The following is a 24,149-nucleotide window of genomic DNA, read 5'->3' as shown; positions in this document are numbered from 1 at the left end:
GTCATTTTCTTCTGGGCTGCATTTTGATACTATATCACCGGCATGCCACGCGCCTTGTAGGCGGAGCCTGCATGACCGTTATAGCCAAAGAAAACTACAGCTAAAAGCGGCTCTGGGGACCAAATTGGTTGTCTGTTATAGCCGAGTCCGCTATATGCAATGATTTTCTGTATATTTATAATGGCGCATGGCCAGTACCAGCGGACCTCATCCGCTATAGGCGAGGTTCCATTATAAGTGAGTCTGTTATAACTAGATTATACTGTAGTATGAAGGATTTATTTCCTGAGCTGCTCTGTGTCTTGCTATCGGTGTGGATGTGTGAGTTTTTTCCCCTGGGCCCTATTCCAAAAGAACTTTCCCATTCGAAGTCTGTGGATCTGTTTCTATGTATATGTGTATGCTGGCATATCTTTATCTCATCTTTCCTTTATTGAGCTTGTGTGTGTCTCACTTTCTCCTGTCTATACTTTGCGGTCCATGGAAAGGGCTAATTGTTTAGGTCACCTGATACTGGAATGGGAATGGGGGATGTTGTGAGAGGGCTATGCTAAGTTTCCACAGCCCTAAGTAAGCCCTGTAGCTGACATAGTGGGAGTACAATCCCTCCGTTTTGTAGTGGTGAGGCAGGTGCATGGTCTATATAGGAAAGGGAATTCTTTATAAAAGTACTGTACATTTTTCCACTACTGACAGCCAGAGTCTGTTCTGTACCTGACCGTTAAGAAGTTAACACTATCTCTCTACTGTGAGGGACTCTAGATATTTGGTTCACACATTTTCACTAGTTAGGGTTACCTATGGCTCCAGAAAAAGGAGGACAGATTGAGATATCTGGGTTTTACTTCCATTGCTTTCAATAGAAGTAAAGCCCAGATGTCTCTATCTGTCCTCCTTATTTCCATTGCTTTCAATAGGAGTAAAACCCGGATGTCTCTATCTGTTCTCCTTTTTCTGGAGCCATACAGTAAGCCGACATTAGTAGATGAAGGTGAATTATATTCAAGTACAAGGACTTAGTCTAAGGCAGGGGTAGGCAATTCCGGTCCTCCAGAGCCAGGTCAGGTTTTCAGGATATCCACAATAAATATGCATGAGATAGATTTGCATCTGAAGGAGGCAGTGCATGCAAATCTATCTCATACATATTCATTGTGGATATCCTGAAAACCTGACTGGCTTCGGCTCTTGAGGACCGGAATTGCCTACCCCTGGTCGAAGGGATAGATTTACTAACTTGCTCTGTCATCAATACACATTATTAATAAATAGATCTTCTTATAAAAAATGGAACCAGTGGTAAATAATGTTCATTAATGCATGTTAAAACTTGCTAACAAGATAGGTACTGTATAGCTGTGGCACTAGAAAAATACTGAGGTAACAGGTGGGGGACGTGGCTGGAGGGGTGTAGAGTAGCTGTTGTTCAGCTCAGGGCAGATGACTTAACCCTTTCATTTGTCACTGTTGCTCAGAAGCAACCTGTGTTTTCTATGGCGCTTCGGGGAGGTCTGCAGGCGTCTCCATGTGCCCGTTACTTGGCACCGTTGCATCCTGTTCAGCATCAAATTCGGTAAAGCAGCCGTTTCATCATCTGCCAGTTAAAGGGTTAAAGAAGAGTGGGCCCACCTTGTACATGCATGGAGCTTGCTGTTGCAGTCATGACTTGCACCGCACACACCCACCCCTCCCTCTCCGTCCTGCAACTTTCAGTAACTGCATCCTATTAAAATGGAATTCAAGGAACTGGGTTAGCAGCACCAACTGCCCTCGGTGCAAAGGCAGCAGGCAACGGTGAGTCAGCTCCTGTATCAAAGAGCCACCCATAAAATATTCTCCCCCCCTTTCCCTACCATAACAGGAATGCAAACACCAACAAATTGCATTTGTGCTCGTACCTAGGCACACTTTATTTTTGCTTATATCTCTACAATGACACTAAACTTGATTCTAATGCATTCTTTTGGACTATAAAATACAGCAGTGTTTTTGGCTGGTCAAAAGGTATGTTCAGTGGAAGATGGACATAATCTGCCATTTCTGGATGCTAATACCGTGATAGCCGGCACATATCACATTGGCAGGACTTGGCTGTAAATATTTCAATGAACTCCTGCCGTTCAGGACTACAGTGCAGGACAATTTTAACCTACAAGAGAAAGCCAAGAAGGAGAGCAATTAGAGAAAGGCAAGAAGTGTCGGCACGTTTGGCCACTGCCCTGTCCTACATGGCTACCTTGCCACAGCTTATGTGAGTAGGTTTGCTGTGCTGAATCTGTTCTGTAGTGAGGCGGTGTGTGTATGTTTCCATATATGTGTAGAATCTTGCATGTCCCTGTCTACGATGTCCCTACTCTGTGGATGGTCTCTTTGTGCCTCTCTAAGGCCAGCCCTGACTACATAACCCATTCTTCAGTGGAGCTAAGGGCCTGTTTTACAAAGCCGCACGGCAACGGCCACGAAGCCCTTTAAATCTCTATGGGCTTTGAGAAAAACAGGCCCTAAACCTCTTCTGTAATAACTGAGTACCCCTTGTATTCCCTTTCACTGTAATATAGCCATGTCTACATGCCAGACTACCTGTATTTCAAATATCATCGGCTATATTTCCAGGGTTTGCACTCAATAATCAACACATATATGCCCTGGATCTTCTTACATTACATTTTTCAATTTTTTAGATCCTCAGCAGGCTCATTTTTAAATGTTTTGATGAAGAATGGAGTTGATATGGTAAACATTTTACCATCAAAATATTTATAAATGAGCCTGCTGAGGATCTAAAAAATTGAAAAATTAAATGAAGAAGATCCAGGGGCTATACTGTATGTGTTGATTATAGACTACCTGTAGCGCCATCTACTCTTCCTTCTTAACATTACTTTGGCCTTTTTCTTCTAGATTCTTCTGACTTTTCTGTGCTCAGCTTATGTGAGGAAAGTTTGCGCTGTTGGGGGCCTGTGCTTTACTTGTTTTACAGTAGGGTAGTGTGTTAGTGCATGAAGCTTTGTGCCATTGCACTGTGTGCCACACCTGTTCTGTGGTGGGGCAGCGTATGTGTGTGAAAGGCAGGGCTTCCTAAACTGGAGGTTACAATCCTTAGTAGGGTTACGCAGGCCACACTTGGGGGTAGCGATCTAACCTAGAAGTACATAGGTGAATCATTACGTGTGTGTCTTGTCAGAGTCACAGCCTGAAAATGCAAGTTCTGGGGAGGGACGCTTGCATTTCACTCTTCATGTTCTCTGGTGGGTTAGAGTGTCTGTGTGAGGGAAGCTTGTACTTCTGTATGGGGGGGGGGGGAAAGGAATTGTGAAAGAAACTTGTATGCAGTGGCACAGTGCGGTGGTGCCTCGTGCCCTCCTTTCTGCCCCTCCCCCCGCTCCTGTGCCCCCACCACCATCACATTCGCGCCCTCCCTTCTCACCCCATACCTCTTTAAATCTTCACCAGCGTGAGCAGCTTCTTCCGTCTGCTGCTCGCTCTGGCTTTTCCTCTGACGTAACTTCCTGGCCCTGAGATCCAGAAGTGAGTTCAGAGGGAGCCAGGCTGGTGCAAGCAGCAGGCTAGAATAGTTGTTCGTGCTGGTGCAGATTTTAAACAGGGGGCGGTCAAGGGAGGGCACAAGCATGGCATGGGACAGTGGAAAGGCGCTGGTGCCCCCACCAAGATGGCACTCGGGGTGGACGGCTCCCCACCTTACTCTGCCACTGCCTGTATGCTGTACTTGTAGTGCAGGGGTGTCAAAGTCCCTCCTCGAGGGCCGCGATCCTGTCAGGTTTTCAGGATTTCCCCAATGAATATGCATGAGATCTATTAGCATACAATGAAAGCAGTGCATGCAAATAGATCTCATGCATATTCATTGGGGAAATCCTGAAAACCCGACTGGATTGCGGCCCTCGAGGAGGGACTTTGACACCCCTGCTGTAGTGTGATAGGTCAACATTTGTGTGTGTGCCAGCAAACTACCTTTTGCAGTTTGCTAACAGTGCAGCACTGGGATACAGAGGTGATGTTGTGCTTGAAGCCACTTGCCAGGAGAATAGAGTATTTAGAGGGGAAGGCACTGGATTCACAGTAGCCCACACAGGCATGAATCTTGTGGGTTCCCCTGCAGGTCCCTTGATGGTTGCTCTGGATTGTCACATTGAATGCTAAGGAAGAGAGAAATGTCATTACCATTGTACGAGTCTTACTCTGTTTTTTCAATTCTTAATGTACTGCCATTCCTTGATATATCACAGTGATTTACAATCATTAATGGAAACAGTACAGAATATAACATTTCAAAGAACAGAAAGGAAACAGAAACAGAGGCATCCAGTTGCAGATCATCACCCTTACAGACCGCGAAAGACAGTAAAAAAAAAGATTGCCTTCAGGCCTGCCTTGAACTTGACCAAGAAGGGCTCCACCCAAAGACATTTTGGTATTGAATTTCATAATAAGGGGGCTAAAACAGTGGTTCCCAACCCTGTCCTGGAGGACCACCAGGCCAATTGGGTTTTCAGGATAGCCCTAATAAATATGCATGAGAGAGATTTGCATATAATGGAAGTGACAGGCATGCAAAGGAAGGAGAGATGCTGAACTGAAAGGGAAGGAGCATGCAGGTAGTGGCGTGGCACAAAACCAGGGCACCACAGGCTCTGGAGAAACTGGCAGTCCAGTATGCAGTGGCATACCAAGGGGGGAGCGGGGGGGACGATCCGCCCCGGGTGCACGCTCCAAGGGGGTGCACAGCCAGACAGATCTGGAACCTCCCACGCTGCTTCAAACCACACTTCAGCGCGGCTGCCCTAGCAGTCGGCAGCCGCGCTGAAGTGAAGAAGGTCCCGCGATGACTGGGAAGAGGTAAGTGATGTTGGGGGGGGACCGGCAGCCGCAGTCATCGCGGGATCTTGCTGCAACTAACTGTGTCTGCCGGCCCCGCCCCCTCCGACGTCACTTACCTCTTCCATCGGAGCAGAAGCAGTCATCACGGGATCTTTGGGACGGAGAAAGAAAGGAGGTCAGGGTGGCATGAAAGGGTGTGGAGGGTGACAGGGGGGTCTGGGTGCTATGGAAACATGGTAAAGGGTGACAAAAGGGGGTCAGGGTGCTATGGAATCATGCTGAAGGATGACAAAGGGGGTCAGGGTGCTATGGATGCGTGGTGGAGGGAGAGAAAGGGGCAGATGCTGAAGGAATTGCAGGGAAACAGACATAAGGGGGAACAATACTGCATGGAATTGGGTTGTAGGGAGCGAAAGGGGCAGATGCTGATGGAAGTGGGGGAACGAGAGAGAAGGGGCAGATGATGGAAGTGGGGAGAAGGGGAAGATGATGGAACTGGGGAGAGAGAAGAGGGCAGATGATGGAAGGAGGGGGGAAGAGAGAAGGGCAGATGATGAAAGTGGAGAGAAGAAGAGGGCAGTTGATGGAAGTGGGGGGAAAGAGAGAGAAGGGGCAGATGATGGAAGTGGGGAGAGAGAAGAGGGCAGATGATGGAAGGAGGGGATAAATAAAAGGACGGCATATGATGGGGAAAAAGAATTGAGTTAGAGAAATACTGGAGGGGGTGAGGGAAAGAGGTGGCGAGCTGTAGGTAGACAGTAAAAAAGGAAATTGATGAGAGGGTAGTAACGTAATCTAGATGGATGCAGAAAATAAATTGAAAAGGAAAATGAGGGAAGAAAGGGATTGCAGAAGAGAGGTGTGGGAGAGGGAAGGAGAGGAGAGAGATGCCAGACCAATGGGGGTGAAAGGAGAGATGGAAGGGGGAGGCATACAGTTTCTGGAAGGGGCATTGAAGGAGAGAAGATGCCATATAGGGGCAGAGAGATGGCAGACAGTGGATGGAAGGAAGAGAGTAACAAGAAAATGAGGAAAGCAGAAACCAGAGAAGACAAAGGTAGAAAAACATTTTCTATTTATTTATTGCTTTAGGAGACATGTGTCACTGTTTCTGTGATGTTGCATTGTATGCAGAGTCTAGCTTCTTGCTGGTTCAATTTAACCTTTGTCTATGTATTTCTATTTTATCCCTCCTTTTACAAAACAGTGGAATGTTTTTTAGCGCCAGCAGTGGTAGTAGCAGCTCTGATGCCCAGAATTCTATGAGCGTCAGCGCTGTTACCACTGTGGCTAAAATCCACACTACAGTTTTGTAAAAGGGGGAGGGGTTAGTTTGTGATTACATATTCCATACTAGGCAAAGGTGTTTTCTGTGTTCTGTGTGTTCAAAAGACATGGTTTTCTGTTAGGATTGACGGTGTAGGATTGATCTGTACTAGTCTGGCTTGTTTAGATTTACAATGGGTGTATTGATGTTGTACTGCTCACTGCATATGTAAGCTGCTGCCTTTTCCTAGGAGCTCATGTGTGATGTGTGGATTGTTACTAAAAATCATGTTTTTCGTACAGATGGGGGGGTGCCAAAAAATGATGGGCCCCGGTGTCACATATACTAGGTACGCCACTGCCAGTATGCATAGCTTTGAAGGCCAGAACAATAACCTTACACTTGATTCTATAGCAGAGGTTCTCAACTCAGGCTTTGGAACACACCTAGGCAGTCAAGTTTCCAGAATACCCACAACGAATATGCATGAGAAATTTTCATGCACTATTTCCATTGTATGCAAAGCTATGCATGCATATTCGTTGTGGGTATCCTGAAGATCTGACTGGATAGATGTGTCCTGAGGACTGAGTTGAGAACTCTTATAGGATACAGGCAGCCAGTGACTCTCTAAGCCAGGCCTTGTCAAGCCAGGCCTTAGGGCACATCAAGTCCCCTCGAGATTTCAGGATATCCACAATAAATTTATCTTCCATGCAGAATCTGGTGAATACCCATGTTGAATGTGGCTGAAAGTCCAATAAAATAAGAACAGTATATTTCCCCAGAGGAAGATACTGCCAAATTGCAGTGACTAATGATACCACATCTGTGCCCTTGGTGCTAAAGCCCCTCTTTTTTGTGCATACTTCCCTTTTTCTCCCTCCGTATTCGCTGTGATAGGGGATTAACAGACCCGCGAATACAGAAAACCGCGAATAACTTTTTCATATATTATTTGCTGTTTTCTATTAAAAAAACATCGTGAATATGGTGAAAGCGCGAATAACATGGTGGGAGACCTGGCCTTTTCTGAAGGAGAGGCAAAACATGGTGAAGAAAGTGCTGGGAATCAGTGATTTTTCTCTGTAAACACTTAGAATCAGCGATTTCTCTATGCAAGCTGATGTAATTTGGGGGGGAGGAGCCAGCAAGCTAAAAACCGTGAATAATCGAAACCGCAATTGCTGAAACTGCGAATACGGAGGGAGAAGTGTATATGCATCTGCTCTATAGTGGACTGTGAGTAGTGACCCTATGGGAGCTTACAAAATCCTCATTTGTAGAACAGTGGCATCCATTCCGCTATTTTCAAAAATAATGGAAGGATGGATTGCAATTTTCTGAACCAGTTTGATTCATTACACCCAATTCAATCAGGGTCAATTCAATCAGGGTTTAGAACAGGTTACAGTACAGAGACCCTGCTCTGTTCTTTAGTGGCTAAAAGTAGATCTATTTTGAGTTAGGATCATAATGCCATACTTTCAAATGCGTTCGACATTGTCAACCATAATCTTCTAAAACAAGTTTTATTACATAATTGGGGTATACAGGGCAAAGTTTTGACTTGGATAGATGGGTTCTTATCCCAATGATCATATAGAGTGAAAATGAATGGTCTGTTATCCATTGTAAACCACCTAGTTGTAGCCTGTAAATAAATTTTTTAAATTAAAAAAAAAAAATACTAGTTGGAAAATGGGTTGTGGGGTGCCATAAGGTTCCCCTTTGTCCCCAATATTGTTTAGTGTTATGATGCAATCTTTGGGTAAGGCACTTGAAAACCTTAATGTATTCAGTTACATTTATGGAGATGACATCCGTATTCTCTTGCCTTTTAATAATATGGATTCTGATTGGTCTGCATTAAAGTTAGTGCTCGATACTGTAGAGAAATGGGTTACAATCCACAACTTGAAGATAAATATATACAAAACTAAGGCCCTCTGTTACGAAACCACGGTAGAGGTTTCTACCGCGTCCCGGGGCCCTAAATGCTCTGACACTGCTCTGATGCTCATAGGAATTCTATGAGCATCGGAGTAGCTTCGGAGCATTTAGGCCCAAATTCTGTAACCGGCATCTAATGTTAGGCACCTATTTTGTAGGCAGACAACTAGTTAGGCGCCTAATAAAATTGAATAACAAGCTCAATTAATCTTTTAATCACTCATTAAAACATAGGCGTCTATCAAGAAAGAGCGATGCTGAAACAAGGCGCCTCTAAAAATGTAGGCGGCCTTCAAAAAATAGGCGCTATGCAGGTTAAGCATGGGCGTGGCTTCATATTAGGCGCCTTGTTACAAAATCACTGCTCTTAAGCATGCTTAAGCGCTCGCAGCTGGCCTATGTATTGGGCGCCTCCAAAATAAGTGCCCAAATAGGTGCCGCTCAGCGTGATTCACTAAACAGCACCCAACTGTACTTGAATTGCACTGAACGGGGCCCATATTGGCACCTAACTTTTAGGCGCTTCTTCTACAATTTGCCCCTTAGTGCTCTGGGCCTCAGAGGAAACCTCTACCATGGCTTAGCAAAAGGAGGGGTTAGTTTCTTTGGCTAGACCCACAGATCAGGCTAGATCAGATCTTTTATCACACTTTGACCAAAGTAATTATACTTTTGATGTGCAAATGAGTTTTGGGAATTCACCCCCCTCCTTCACTAATGCGTAGTGCGGGTTTTAGCGCCAGCAGCAGCAGTAACTGCTCTGACGCTCATAGGAATTCTATGAGCATTGGAGCAGTTCCCACTGATGCCTATGCGTTAGTAAAGGAGGGGGGTGAATTCCCAAAACTCATTTGCACATCAAAAGTCTCTCTTGCACATCAATCTCTCTCTTTCTCCTTCCCTCCCTATTTCCATGGTCTGACATCTCTCTCCTTCCCCCCCAAGTGGTCCGATGACATCTCTCTCCTTCCTTTCCCCCCTTCCCAGTTAGATAATTTATCTTTGGCATTAATTTAACATTCAATATTTCCATTTTTCTGCTTTCTTCTCAAAATCTACTATCTCTCTCTTTCTCCTTCCCTCCCTATTTCCATGGTCTGACATCTCTCTCCTTCCCCCCCCAAGTGGTCCGATGACATCTCTCTCCTTCCTTTCCCCCCTTCCCAATTAGATAATTTATTGTGCTTAGAAGCAGGGGTGTCCAACCCGCGGCCCGAGGGCTGCATGCAGCCCCGTGAAGTATTTTGTGCGGCCCCGGTTGAGGGCAATGCAGTGTTTTCCTCTGCTGCCCCTGGGTGTTTACCGTCTTGCCGGCTCCCTCCTCTGTCTTCCTGCAGCATTTGTGCGGCCCCAGAAACATTTTTTTTCGGCCAATGCGGCCCAGGGAAGCCAAAAGGTTGGACACCCCTGGCTTAGAGCATCACTTTAATCTGGTTAGTTAAAAATAATTTTTTCTTTAAGGAAATTACCGGTAGTTTGGAATATTTTGATAAGTCAGTTTTTGCACTTGTGGTTCAATCGTTTATTGTTTCCCAGATAGACTATTGTAATATTTTTTATTTAGGATGTGCTAAAGGATTGTTCAAAATATTACAAACTGTGAAGAATACTGTGGTGAGGGCAGTTTTTTTCCATCTCTAAATATAATAGAATTACACCATATTTCATTAAATTACATTGGTTGCATGTAAATGCAAGGATTTATTTAAACTTTGTACAGTATTATGATTTTTAATATTCTACATGGCCAGGTGCCATATTATTTAGTGGAATTGATTTTATTATTGGCAGGAAGACCAGGTCATATTGAACAGAAGCAATTCTATCTTCAGTTTCCCTCACCAGAGAAATTAGATTATTTGTTCAATGGAAGACATCCTTCTTTTATCAGGCTCCTTTAATTTGGAATGATCTCCCTATTTTAATAAGATCAGTAGGTTAATGTACTGCCTTTAGAAAACTTTTAAAGACATTCTTGTTTACAAAATTTATATCTTGAAATTTATCAACTTCTACTGTTAATGTTCTTTTTGAATATTTATCGTTGCGTTATGTTTAACTGGGATTGTTCCCAGTAATAGAAATATATTATCTGCCATGAACTTGTAAGGGCTTTGGCGGAATATAAGTCAGAATGTAATGTAATGCAATTTAGGGATGTACCCATAGCTGCAAAAGAAAAACAAGAATAGAAAAAATGGAGGAGTAGTGTCATCAGACCCATGGGCTGGAGGGGAAGTAGGAATTCAGCAGTTTTACCAATCAATGGTTTGGTTTATTAAGGAGCCCTTTTACTAAGTGTGCACTAATGGAATTAGCACATGCCAAATGATAAGAAGCCTATTATATACCTATGGACTTTCTAGCATTTAATGTGCACTAATTCCATTAGTGTGTGCTAAGCTTTAGTAAAAGAGCTTCTAAACTTTACATACTCTTGACTTATATAGCCCACTGCGATTTACTATAAAATAAACACAAAGGAAACGAACTCCATTAAAAGACAAGACAGAATCTAATGCTTAATGCTAACCTAAAGCAGAGACATATGAGAAAAAGTGCTTGTGTCTGCATGTTGGGGGAGGGGGGTCACCTTTTTTTTTTTACCAACTAAAATGAGGTCATGATCTAAAAAATTTGGGAAACACTGCTTTTTCTAATGACCTACTGTTCTCTCATGTCATTTTCTGAATGGGCTGATTTGTGTTGCTTAAATACGTATTAAAGAAAACATTTGGAGATGAGAAGGTAAGTGTGTTGTAGAAGAAATCAGAATGTGGGACTTACGGTAGAGGTGACACCCAGGCCTGATGGCTTCAAAGTTCCAAGATTCAGATACCAGCAGTAGCAGACCGAGAACCAAAGACAGGGTAGACATGGCAGAAGAGGCTGCAAGAGAAATGTGTAGCGAAAGAGGGAATCAATTACCCTTTAAAACCTGGTAAGAGAAAACTGCAAGCCAGTGGGTACCCAATGGCTCATAGCTTTATAGAAGCTTTAATTTCTACATCATCAGTTCAAATTCAGATCAAGCTAGTAAGAACTTGAGGATGGCCTGTGTGAAATTCTGAGAACCATAGCAAAAGTGTTCATAGCATGGCCACTCTGAATTTAGATGTGCACTATGTCAATGATTTGCAATGAAGAGAGAGAAGGAACATAGATTACCGTATATAATCAAATATAAGATGATATTTTTGGGCCCAAAAAATGTCCCAAAAATGGGGGTCTCGTCTTATATTTGGGTCAGTGGCCACCTGCTGCACTCCCGGACTTGTTACAGGCCTCCGCCGGCCTATTGTATGAACTGGTGGGCTGGGACAGGAGGGATCCCTCCTGTCTCCTGTCCCAGCTGACTCTGACAACTTTTTTACCTCCCTCCCACTTCTCCCCACATACCTTTTTGATTCCCTGGTGGTCCAGCAGTATACCAGGCAGGAGCAAGCTATCTGCGCTCCTGCCCTACACTGAGCCCCTCCCTGAATGGCTGCCTCAAGTGCTCATGGCCCAGCAATGTACCAGGCATGAGAGAGCTTTTTGCGCTCCTGCCGGCCCTGAGCCACTCCCTAAATGGCTGCTGCCAGTTCTCGCAGGACTCGTGAGACCTGGCGGTAGCCATTCAAGGAGTGGCTCAGAGCTGGGAAGGTGCGCAAAAAGCTTGCTCATGCCCAGTATACCGCTGGGCCGTGAAAACTTGAGGCAGCCATTCAAGGAGGGGCTGTGTGTGGGGCAGGAGCGCAAAAAGCTTGCTCCTGCCCAGTACACTGCTGGATCACCAGGGAATCAAAAAGGTACACGGAGGGAGGTAAAAAAAATTGTCAGAGTCAGCCGGGACAGAAGACGGGAGAGATCCGTCCTGTCCCAGCCTACCACAAGACCACCAGGTCATCCAGTAGGCTTGGTGGAGGCCTGCAGGACATCAGGAGAGAGGGGGGGATGGTGGAGAGCCTGGCAGGGAAGGGACTGAGGGGGACTGGGTGCAGAGGCTGGCAGGGAGTGGGGGGGGAGGAGATGCTGGGTGCAGATCCTGGCAAGGCACATGAATATTAACCTCCCCTGGCTTATATTCGAGTCAACCTTTTTTTTTTTTTTCCCCCCTTTATGACGGGAAAGGATACCTCGACTTATATTCAGATCATCTTATATTCAAGTATATATAGTAAGCCTCTTTTATAGTTACTGTCAGTTTTTAGTATTAGAGGAAAGTGCATGCTCAGAGCACAAGTAGAGCACTGCCAGCAGCAGTGCACACTTTCCTCATCCACACAGACTCACTACCCCATGACAGAAGAAGTACAACACAGACAGTTATAGTACAAATTTCCCCTCACTCAGGTACAGCAACAGTGCAAGCTTTCCTCAGACAGAGGCATAGTGAGGGAGGGAGGTGCCTAGGGAGGTGGTGCCCAGCATTGCTGCACCGTGCGCCTCTTCCTTTCCCCACAACTCGAGGGGCCCTGCCTACCTCTTGAAATGGTTGCCAATGCACGGAGCTTCTTCCACCTCCTGCTCATGCCAGCCTCATGTGACGTCGGAAGCAGGAGGTGGAAGATGCTGCATGCGCCAGCCAACATTTCAAGAGGGCAGAGGGGAGGAGAGAAGCCAGTGCCCCCGCCAAGACGGTGTCTGGGGCGGTCCGCATCCCCCCCATGCCCCCCCTTACTACACCACTGTGGATAGAACATGTAGAGCACAGCACACTCTACCACAACATGCAAGTTCTTTCTCACAAACACTAACGGGTAGAGGTAATGGGATTTGATATGTCACCTTTCTGTGGTACAATTGAAGAGGTTTACAATTATTATACACACTATGACAGCTTATTTGTTACCACACATTTTGCTAGGGATGGGCTGTTTGCAATGAAATGTTTGCCCATAAGTGCTCACTCTTCTTAAACAGCGTTCATTCTGTGCAAAGAGGATGCACTCGTTAAAAAGTGTGCATGTTGTCCTAATAGGGCACACTCTTTTCTGATACTGTATACTTGGACTAATCTTCCAATTTCCATTTGTAATAACTTCTCTTGCAAAGATTTCAAGGCTGCAGTGAAAACATGGCTCTTTGTCCAGGCCTACTTTACTTGATCCAGTCCAATTACTAACTCCTGTGATACCAGATTACTGTGTAGCTTTCCAGTCATTAAAATTGGGAGTTCTTGTCTCTCTTTTGCCTAGTTTGTGAACTGCTTCACTCTGCATCGTTTAGTTTTAGCAGTATAGCAAGTTTCAAATAGTGCATGAATGGTGGTACACACGTGTGTGCAGTATTTGGAAAGACTGAGCACTCTTTGCACAGAGTACTTGTAATAACATTCTTTTTGAATCAAAACATTTCTGGCTTCCCACTCTACATTCAGTTCATTGGTGCACCTTGAAAAATGTAGTGCACCTAATTCTGAATTCACACATGCAATCAATTTGTATGCATAAAAATTTCTCTTCAAAATGAATGATCAATAATGTTATGCCTGTGCTTATCCCTAATGCGCAATGTCCCACTTCAGAATGGACACTGCGCAGGCTGTGGCAGTGCATATCTTTTCAGAAAAATTGTCTGCTGTACAAAGGTCTTTTCCTTCTAAAGGGGGCTGAGGATAGTAGGCAGGACAGGATTAACCAATAGGCCAAGTAGGCATGTGCCTAGGGCCTGAAATGGTCAGGGGGCCCAATGAAGGGCATCAACATTGTTTTTTCCAAACGGCGATGGGCCCCTCCAGCATCGATCGGCAACGCGCCCCCCCCCCTCCATCAACGGAAAGTAAGACAAGCAAGCAACGCGGGTAAGAAAGGCAACGGGAACTGTAATTGTACAAGCGATGCTGCTTGCCCAAAGCTTCCCTCTGACGCAGCTTCCTGTTTCCGCCTGGGCGCATGGTGGGGTGGGGCGGGGCAGGGGGCCCAGTGTACTTATGTGCCTAGGGGCCCTCGCCGAATTAATCCTGCCCTGATAGTAGGGAGTACCTTCTGTAGAAATTGCAATACTTTGGGTGAGGATTGAGACAACATACTTTTAATTTGTTCACTGATGGTTGTTCTTCCTCCACCGCAGTTGTGCGCTCAGTGCTGGATCCCCTTCTATTCGCTACACTCATTCCCTTGGTGCTCTGATCTCCTGCTTTTACTTTTAATACCATTTTTATGCTGAAGACTCCCAAAGTTTACCTCTCTATATCAAACATTTCATCAAGAATCCAACCCCAAATCTCAGTCACTTCTTTGATATCGCTGCATGGTATACAGAACTTATCCCCAAAACTCCTTCACATTTCTTTGAATAACACTGGCATGCTCCCATAATCTTGGGGTCATCTTCAACTCCTCTCTCTCCTCGACACTAGGGCTGGCTTAAGGCATGATCCAGGTGAGGCACTGGCTCAGGTAGCCAGAGCTCAAGGGTGCTAAAAGCCTGCCTTAAATAGCAATGAAACACTAAGATAGGCTAGATATTTAATCTTGGGAATAACATCAATTGTATCACTTCAATCTAATCCCAAGCGTCCTCCTCAGTATACAATATTTATTCAGCTTTTATTTCAGATATAGGTAATCATTTTTAATGGACCTCAGAACCACCCACCTCCAACCGTTATAGTATGCTTTTAAACGGGGAGTATTGAGTGTATATCTCCTCACCGGTCCAACTTTTGAAGTCCTTTACAAATCAATTATGAATCTTTATGATCTTTAAATATTAAGTTTGTACTTATCTCTTCAAAAATGCAGCGGTAGGACCCGACATGTTTCGCTTCCGCTTCGTCAGGGATCCATACATAAGCCGCTTAACATACACCCCGCTCTAAAGTTAGTCTATGAGTGTGATCAAAAAACGTATATAGTAGCAATGACTGGAAGGTGAACTCTTTACACAGGGAGGTTTTTCAGCCTTCCCTCCAGAGTTCCATATCTCTGAGCTTTTATAGAAGTTTTTTTGATCACCCTCTTCAGATAGAATACTCTTAGGGTCAGTTGTTTTGATTATATAATAAGCTTTTTCTGACCTTGGTTTTTCTCAATATATTTCTCTGATATTTCTTAAGGAAATTTTGCATCGATCTTTGGCATTAATTTAACATTCAATATTTCCATTTTTCTGCTTTCTTCTCAAAATCTACTATCTCTCTCTTTCTCCTTCCCTCCCTATTTCCATGGTCTGACATCTCTCTCCTTCCCCCCCCAAGTGGTCCGATGACATCTCTCTCCTTCCTTTCCCCCCTTCCCAGTCTGGCATCTCTCTTTACTACCACTATTATTATTTCTATAGCACTACCAGACTCCCCTCCTTCCCTTCTATTCCCTGGTCTGATATCTCTCCCTTCCTTTAGCCAGAGGCTTTTGGAAGGAAGAAAACAAGGGATTGATATTGTCCCCTGAGGAAGTCGATGCATTCGCCAAACCTGGGTCCTAGTTGGGATTTCGTTTTTTTTAACATATTTCAGTGACTTAATTCCAATAAAAGACATATCCATTTATTGGTTGCAACATCTCCAGTGCCTCTTTCTGCTGTTCTCTTCATAGTAGCTTGAGGCTTTGTTTCTTCTTTTTTGTTCTCCATTTATCTTCCTTCAACATCTTGGTCATTTAACCCCTCTGCTCAAGTCATTACATTGTCTTTCTTCTCTTAGGACTAGATTCATTAACCTGCCCGAATCAGAACAATCCGTTTCCGATTCAGGCAGGTCCGACGAATTCACTAACCTAAAATATGCAGATGGGGGCGATCGGAGGAACGCCACCATCTGCCTGAACGAATCGCTCATGCGCAATCCGTGCGCATGCACAGACCCGTCCTAGTCGCAAGCCAGGAACCCAAGCACAGTACCGGGTAGAGCTTTGGTTTCTTGCCCAGAAATAGCTAAGAAGAAAAAATTTAAAAAATTTAAATTGAATCAGGTTGAGCAAACTGCAGGGAAGGGCAGCAGAGAGCAGGAGAGTCGGGGCGAGCAGGCAGGAGAGATCGGGACAGGCAGGCAGGGGGTTCGGGTTCAGGGCAGGCAGGCAGGCAGGCGTGTTCGGGGCAGGCAGGCTCGTTTGGGGCTGAAGGAGATGAGGCTGACAGGTTAGAAAGCAGGGAAGCAGAATGCAGGGCAGTCGCAAAGGGCTTCAGTGACTGGTCCTGAGCAGTCGCTTTTTGTGAGCCCAGTCGGATCAAAAAAAGTTTAGTGAATTGCGTCCCTGCCTTCTTTGCATGCAGTTCCCCTCATTTGCATGTGTGCACCGGAAGCGGATCGCTACACAGGTTAGTGAATACTGCAGGAGGGAAATCTGGTTGCTAAGGGCTCGCAAACCGATCAGTACACAATCAGTTTGCTTAGTGAATCTAGCCCTTAATCGTTTACACAAATGGCACCTCATTATCTTTCTTCTCTTTACCTCTAGTCTTCATCGCAAACTTGGATCAGATAAAAGAAACTTACCTGATGAACTTTCTCCTCGGCTGTCAACTTCTGACTTCATACTTTTTACCTGAATTAGACATCCTGAGTTGCTGTCATGCTGTTTCTCTGGCTTTATTTAAATCCCGGGTGCAAAATACTTTTTTGAGGGTTCTTTTATATCTTAGCCATAACAGCACTTCTCCATCCTCTCCTGGAGGCACAACTAGCCAGTCAAGTTTTCAGGACTGAAATTTGCACAAGAGGAAAATGCATGAAATGAGTCTCTAATATATGCAGATTTGTCTCATGCATATTCATTGCACTAATCCTGAAAACCTGACTGGCCAGGTGTACCTCTAGTAGAGGGCTGAAAATCCCTGCTCTCTAATAATTACATTTCCCAAAGACTCTTGTTTGTCATGCATTCCTGTCTGACTAGCAAGGACTGTCTCATATTTGTTTCTGATAGCACACTATGTTCATTTATTAGTACTTGAAAAACTACTAGTAGTAATTCTATATGAATTATGCAAAAGGGAGTGTCCTGTATTTCATATTATAGTTATCTTGATATCCCCTCAGCGTAGGCAATAAAGCCTTGAGTCTCTGAAACCCAAGGAAAGACACCCATCTGCTGATTATAGAGCTGCTGTAGAATACCTTGCTCCTGCCAATTTCCAAGCCTTCAGATACAGCTGTTTTTGGGGAAGTATGTGTGGATCACACAAGATTCTCTGTATAGGTGGTAATTAAATCCTGTCTTCCCCATTACCAACAAAACAGAATTAAAGAATAATTCTGAGTTACTTATCACTTACATAAATTTACACATTATTTCGGATCTTTTGTGAGCTGACTTCTTGAATTGGTCCAGCACAGGGATTCTCAATCCAATCCTTTGGACATACCCAGCCAGTTAGATTTTCAGGATTCCCCACAATAAATATGCATCAGATAGATTTGTATACAATGGAAGCAGTGCATGCAAATTTATCTCACATATATTCATTGTGGCTATCCTGAAAACCTGACTGGCTAGGTGTGTCCACAGACTGGGTGGAGAACCCCTGATATAGTAGAAGATATAGCAAGAGCTGATCACATAATTCCCTACTTCAGATACATATGTGGCCCTGAAAACTCATAAGCACTTCCACACCTTCCCTAGTGGTCTCATGCAAGGTCTCACATTCAGTCAACAGTCCAGATTTCTGTAGGATCAATTTAGCTGCTGGAATCATATGCATTATTTATGCCCAAAATGAATTACAGCAAAAAGTTTCCTGCAGGTGTTTCACCACATATACTGATTCCTACTGTACTTACCAAGTACTGTCTTTTTCACTTTCTTGCTTCTGTTTCTTCCTTTTCCTTGCTTCCTCCTTTGTTGTTTAACTCCCTTTTCTTTTGCTTCTTCTAATATTTTTTTTCTTTTTGTGCTTTGTTTCCTCTCTTACATCTTTTCCTCCACTTTCTTTCTTCACTTCCTTTTTCTCTCTTGTCTTTAATTCCTTTCTGCCCTTCCGTTATTTTTTAATTCTACTTTGTCTTTCCTTCCTTCCTTTTCCCTTTTAGCCTTCCTTCTTTCTTGCTATCCTTATCTCCTCCACTGCATATTCCCAGGGAGATAGATCTCAGCAACTCTCCACCTGCCCTGCTGAAGTTCTTCTCTGCTTGGCAGCTATTTGTACCTCTGGAAATGGTTTGATGCCTGAACACACCCCCTGTGCTATCAGTTTTCAGCCGTCTCCTTGCACACTCCACCCCATTTCCTTCAATAAAATAAGACACACACTTCTACCTACATAACCAGTCCCTCCACAGTTTGACTTTAAACTGTTGTTTTTTATTCCTTTTTCTAGTTTATTGCATTTATTTTCGATTTTGAAATCTCACCTTTAGCCTGCACTAGATCAGTGCAAACTCATTACTCTGCTGCCCAATCACTGTTAATGTTAGAGTATATTACCAAAACTATTACGAGTAGTATTGTAATAATATTTGCAGCATGCCAAAAATGTACATGATCCTGTTGGAATATTTTGTTTGATTACCTGGCTAGAAGAGCTTAACATGTAGATTTGTAGGGCAGAGGAGGTAAAGGTGACTCATTCAACTTGATAAACAGGGATTAGAGCTGGGACTAACAGCATCCTAAAACTGAAGATGCAGAATGGACAGCAGTGAGGCCTTTGTGAGTCATGTACCAACTCTCAGTTTCCCTTGGATAAATCTCTTTTGACACTTCCTATGTAAAACAGATATTGGTCTTTACAAGTCTGCACTGCAAATCCTTTATGGAGGAGTAGCCTGTTGGTTAGAGCAGTGGGTTCTAACCATGGAAGTTCTTGTGATTTGGGGCAAGTCGCTTACACCTCCATTGCTTCAGATTCATAATGATAAGCATTCTAGGGGTACGGAAATACCTACCGTGCCGTAAATTTCCGCTTCCCCCTACCACCAACTCCCACTGTACTTCCCTTTTAATTTTTGTAAACCGTGTTGAGCTCTATATTTATAGAGAAGATGTGGTAAACAAGCTTGGAGGTGCATAATCAAAATAATGTCTAAGGCCACTTTTGGCCTAAGGCCTTAAACGTTAAAAGTAGAAGCAGGGAAAATGTCCATTATAAAAAAAAAAAACGTCCAAAAGGAGGTGTTTTTGATCTACCTCTACGTTCAATTGTTTAAACGCCAAGACCACCACTACGTATAAACTTACACCATATAATCAACCTAAAAAAAGCCTAAGTCCCAAACGCCCAAAACAAGGGCTTTTAGGCGAAGGAGGAGCCAGTCCTTTGCCTGAAAGCTGGATCCTGTAACTGGTGTCTGTCAAAAACAACACCAGTTACAGAATCCACCCCCCCCCCCCTACAATGATCGGGGCAGGAGGGAGCCCAAGGCCTCCTGCCCCAGAGACCCACAACCCCCGACTACGATCGGGGCAAGAGGGAGCCCAAGCTCTCTTGCCCCGGCGATCCCGAGCTCCTGACTATGATTGGGGCAAGAGGGAGCCCAAGCACTCTTGCCCCAGCAATCCTGACCCCCCCCCACACCAATTACAATCGGGCAGGAGGGAGCCCAAACCCTCCTGCCCGGCAGCACCTCTCTCCCCGCTGATTATGATCGGGCAAGAGGGAGCCCAAGCCCTCCTGCCCAGGCAAATGCCCATGGCCTTCCTGGTCTAAGTTTAAAAACTAATTACGGCCTGCAGAGGATTATGGGCACTGCAGTGATCCTAACAGGCTACTCATGGCCTCCGCTGCACTTTTCTTCTGCTGCAGTACGTCCCAGTCCAAATCAGGCCATTATGATTCGGGGGCGGAGCTTATCTAAGATGGTGGCTTGAAGTCTATACAGAGATACCATCAGGTTTTTCCTTTGAATATTTTTCTTCATTTACCGTATGGTAAAACAAAAATCTAAACCCTGGGTGTTCCCGGAGGAGCCTGGATTATTGATCATAACAATGGACGCCTTTGTGGAATGGGGAGCCCGAATGGAGGAACCGTAGGGATCCTCGGTTTGGAGAGGCATGCAGACTGAAGGGTGTGATCTCTCCTTTGGGGCACCACCTTATCTTCAGAGGAGTGCAGTCCACCGATTCATCCCGTGGCAATGTAGGAGTTGTTGGAGGTTGACCCAGCCCGTGGTGTTCTTTTGCCAACTCAACAGAGTGCAAAGACCGTCTCTTGACAGGGACTAGAGAAGCCAATGCCAGCATTATTGCAGTTGGTGAAAAGGAAGGAACAGGCCCTGAAGTTTTTTCAATGGTAAAAGTGACTGCTGGAAATACAGGTGCTTTGATCCTTCAGTGGGCTCTGGAAATGAGGTTTTACCTCTGCAAAGGCCTAAGGTCTTCAATATGGAGACATTATGGGAGGCAATATCTACTATGCAACTCTCTTTGGGAACTCAAATACAGTAATTATCCCTGCGCAATACAGCAGTACTTTTAGAAAATTTGGATTTAAGGAATAAAGTATCCTGTCTGAAAACAAGATGGAAGATCATGAGACCAGATTAAAAGTTGTTGAAATACAGGTTTTAACTTGGGTTAAAGACAGTGGGAATTTACATTTCAAATTAGAAATGCTGGAGAATGTTACTAGAAGATGTAATCTTCAGATTATAAATTCCCAAAAGTGTTTTCTGAAACAGCATATGATATGTTTAAGAGATATTTAAAAGAAATTCTGAAAGTACCAGAGACTTCATTCCGACCTCTCTTAAAAATCTATTACCTACCTCAGAGAGTTAAATCTCAAAATCCTAATCAGCAGAATTTATCTGCTGATACTTTGGATTTATCTAATTTCCTAGAGAGGTCAGATACTGAAGTCCAGATTACCTCTACTTTGCTGGTACAATTTGCATTAGATTCAGATAGGGAATGGATGCTAAAACTTTTTTTTTTCTTCAAATATAAGAATGTTCCCTTAATGACAAGTATTGTAAGAATGTATCCAGACGTATTTCATTCTACACAGAAGAGAATGAAACAATTTATTTTGAGACTTCAGGCAGTGCAGTTAGGGACAACATTTGTTTTTGAGATACCCCTGTAAGTGTGTTTTGGCTTTGGTTTTCTTTGAGCTACAGCAGTTATCAAAATTTATTTCAGCTAAAGGACAGAGTGAATCTACTACATGAGTTTATTACTTTCAAATATGAGCTCAGTAAGGATATGTTCAGGGACCGTCTAGCTCCATCTTTATTTTTCTTAAAGTAATTTTCCTTGTTAATTGTTTCAGTCTATATTCAGCTCCACCTCCATTTATTGTGGACTAACAATATGCTCTACTGTATAATTTCCTTCTTATTTTGTGCAAGACATATTGTGTTTGTAATGGATACTTTTGCTGGCATTGTATTTTTTCTTCATTTGTTAAATGTTAAAAATCATAAATAATTTTTTTTTTTCAAAGGCCGTTATGTCAGAGGAGGGGCAGGACCATAGCAGAGGGAAAGTGCAGTGGAGGCCACGGGTAGCCTATTAGGATCACTACAGTGCCTGTGATCCTCTGCAGGCCATAATTATTTAAACTTAGACCAAGAAGGTTAGGGGGACATCGGACGAGGGTAGAGACAAGGAGAAAACATGCTGGCCTTTGGGGGGGGGCACAGTTGCAGGGCTGAGGACAACTACCCTGTTTGCCCCCCCCTCCCGTAATGCCAGTCATGTGATGTCCCCAAAATATTGGAGGTGCTCGTGCACCCTCAGAGCTGGTGCTGAGAATACTGAAGATACAGCTAACATCAGACAGGAAGGAACTGGCACGCACATGGTACAGGTGATACCTTAAAATTTAAAGTGACAGAATGTCAGTACCTGTCTGAACCAGGTTCCATGGATGATGTCACCCACATGTGAGAATATTATACCTGCTTTTCCTCAGAGAAATTATTTTATGAAGAAGGATGATTGTAGGATGACACCATTGGAAAGACTGGATATCACTAGAAAATGAATCCAATGTTCCATTTAGTGCAGGAAATAATTGAAGTTGTAGCATGCCATTTAGTGAGAATGGAATAAGGACAATAGCACTTTGAACTGTGCTGCAGGCAGTCCCCCGGAAAGAACCACTTACTATCTGACAATTATAACTCTTCTTTTGGTGAATTGCAGCTCTGAGAAACACCTCCTTCCGTGCTAAAACATTAGTTGACTACAATGGTACTTCTAAGTTAAGTGAAAAGAGATTAGGCAAATGCCTGAAGTGAAGGGTGACACTTCCTGAGGACTCACAAAGACCTGGCTAAAAATAAAATACTTTGTTTCCAGGTAAACTCAGTGTTTAGTACTTGCCACTGTGATCTCACTTGTTAGTTTTAAATAAATGAATGGAGTCAATATTCAGCATCAAGCAACCCCCTAATACCCCCCAGCAGCAGGAGAGATGTTAACACCCTCCTGCCACCAAGCAATGCCCCCCCCCCCCAGCTGATTTAGGTCAGCTACTTGTATGAATGCACCTAAATGGACAAATTTAGAGACCTTTTTGATAAAGTTTAGCATGCACTAACAGACATCAGTGCAGTGGCATACCAAGGAGGGGCGGGTAGTCTGCCCTGGGTGCAGACCATAAGAGGGTGCTCCCAGGGTTAGCATCATGGTCCGGGAACTTCACTACTCTCCAGGTGTCAGGCCTTCCTCTCTGCCACGTTCTACCTTCGCAGAAGCAGGAGGAAGGCCCAGTGCCATCAGAGCACTGAGTTAAGGCTGCCGACAATGAGAGAATGCTCTACTTCTTGTAGCCTGCTCAGGCCACAGAAAAATCTCACCGGGGGGGGAGGGGGGGGGGGAATCGAGTTGGTCAGGTCTGGAGGTGCTGTATAGGGAGATGGGAGCAGGGCTGTTGTTAGGATGCCACAGCTCTGGGGGATCCCCTGTAGGTTAGCATGCCTTTCCCTTCCTTTTGGTGTCAACCCGCCGTCACTCTGCCTTCTGCATCCTGCTGACAAACTGACTGAACAGCTGCCTACTGACTCCTCCATGCTTTCTTTTTACAATGGTCCAAGCCCAAGAAGAAATAGGAAGTTGTGTCATTGGGGGCAGAGTGCAGTGGAAGGAACACATGGAGGAGGCCATGGGCAGCGCTTTGGTCAGTTTGTCAACGGGATGAGGAAGACAGGGCAATATCTGACCGGCACCAACAGAAGGGAACAGCTAAGGCATGCCGGCCAAGGAAGCCTTCTGGACCAGCTAGCTTTTTTTTTTTTTTTTGTAGAAGGGGAAGGGTTTAAAGAAGTTCCAGACTGGGGGTGGGGGAAGTGACATGAAGAGGAAGAACTTGTGGGACCCAGAAAGCATAGATACTTACTGTAACAGGTGTTATCCAGGGACAGCAGGCAGATATTCTCACATGTGGGTGATGTCATCCACGGAACCCCCGTACGGACCACTTTAAAAGTGCATCGCCACTTTAAGACTTTAGAAAGTTCACAATAGCCCAAACTGCGCATGTGTGAGTGCCTTCCTGTCCGACGTAGAGCACACGGTCCCTCAGTTAAGATAAGCCAGCTAAGAAGCCAACCAGGGGAGGTGGGTGGGTTGTGAGAATATCTGCCTGCTGTCCCTGGATAACACCTGTTACGTTAAGTAACTGTGCTTTATCCCAGGACAAGCAGGCAGCATATTCTCACGTATGGATGACCTCCAAGCTAACAGAAATTGGATGGTGGGAGTGTTGGCCTTTAGGAAAATACATTTTGTAATACAGATTGGCCGAAGTGTCCATCCCATCTGGAGAAGGACTCCAGACAGTAGTGAGAAGTGAATGTGTGAACTGAGGATCAGGTGGCAACTTTACAGATTTCCTCAATGGGAGTAGATCTGAGGAAAGCAACAGAAGCTGCCATCGCTCTTATTTTGTGGGTCCAGTCTGAGCATAACAGAACGAGATGCAGTCAGGCAGCCAGTTGGAAATGGTTCTCTTAGAAACAGGATGCCATAACTTGTTTGAATCAAAGGAGATGAACAGTTGGGGAGATGTTCGATGTGGCAATGTAATAGGCTAAAGCCTGTTTACAGTCCAAATTGTGCAAAGCGATTTTTCCTGGATGAGAATGAGGTTTAGGAAAAAACACTTAATCAGGCATAAGGGGATGCATCTGTCGTGATGACCTTGTGATGAGGGGGTAAGTGAAAAAGGAGACCTCTGGAAAGATTGGAAGAGGTCATCCATCAAGGAAGCAACTGCA

The 24,149-nt window shown here is 44.4% G+C and overlaps 1 protein-coding gene across 4 annotated transcripts; it reads right to left on the bottom strand.

Annotated features, from left to right (window-relative positions):
- Positions 1 to 1,898: 1,898 nt before the first annotated feature.
- Positions 1,899 to 18,093, bottom strand: GPHA2 (glycoprotein hormone subunit alpha 2). Of its 4 annotated transcripts, none has more exons than XM_033953762.1 (4): positions 17,766 to 18,093; positions 10,847 to 10,948; positions 3,973 to 4,157; positions 1,899 to 2,149 (listed from the first exon to the last, which is right to left on the bottom strand). In XM_033953762.1, the coding sequence occupies exons 2-4, from the start codon at positions 10,935 to 10,937 to the stop codon at positions 2,048 to 2,050; spliced, it is 378 nt and encodes a 125-aa protein (XP_033809653.1). In that variant the 5' UTR covers positions 10,938 to 10,948; positions 17,766 to 18,093; the 3' UTR covers positions 1,899 to 2,047. The 4 variants fall into 4 exon arrangements, with proteins under 4 accessions (XP_033809653.1, XP_033809654.1, XP_033809652.1 ...); XM_033953763.1 differs by lacking the exon at positions 17,766 to 18,093 and adding an exon at positions 17,100 to 17,174; XM_033953761.1 differs by lacking the exon at positions 17,766 to 18,093 and adding an exon at positions 16,528 to 16,642.
- Positions 18,094 to 24,149: the final 6,056 nt, after the last annotated feature.

The sequence above is a fragment of the Geotrypetes seraphini genome, chromosome 8 (genome assembly GCF_902459505.1).
Source record: "Geotrypetes seraphini chromosome 8, aGeoSer1.1, whole genome shotgun sequence".
Classification (NCBI taxonomy): domain Eukaryota; kingdom Metazoa; phylum Chordata; class Amphibia; order Gymnophiona; family Dermophiidae; genus Geotrypetes; species Geotrypetes seraphini.
The sequence above is the reverse complement of the archived record's forward strand: the minus strand, read 5'-3'. Positions and strand labels throughout refer to the sequence as shown.

Bases quoted from the DNA above. Each gene is read 5' to 3' on its own strand.
- GPHA2 (XM_033953759.1), bottom strand. From the start codon at position 16,518: ATGAAGTCAGAAGTTGACAGCCGAGGAGAAAGTTCATCAG. The intron at 10,949-16,478 runs GTAAGTTTCTTT...TTTCTCTTGCAG, and splicing joins CCGAGGAGAAAGTTCATCAG to CCTCTTCTGCCATGTCTACC. The intron at 2,150-3,972 runs GTAGTTTGCTGG...TTTCTCTTGTAG, and splicing joins CTGTTAGCAAACTGCAAAAG to GTTAAAATTGTCCTGCACTG.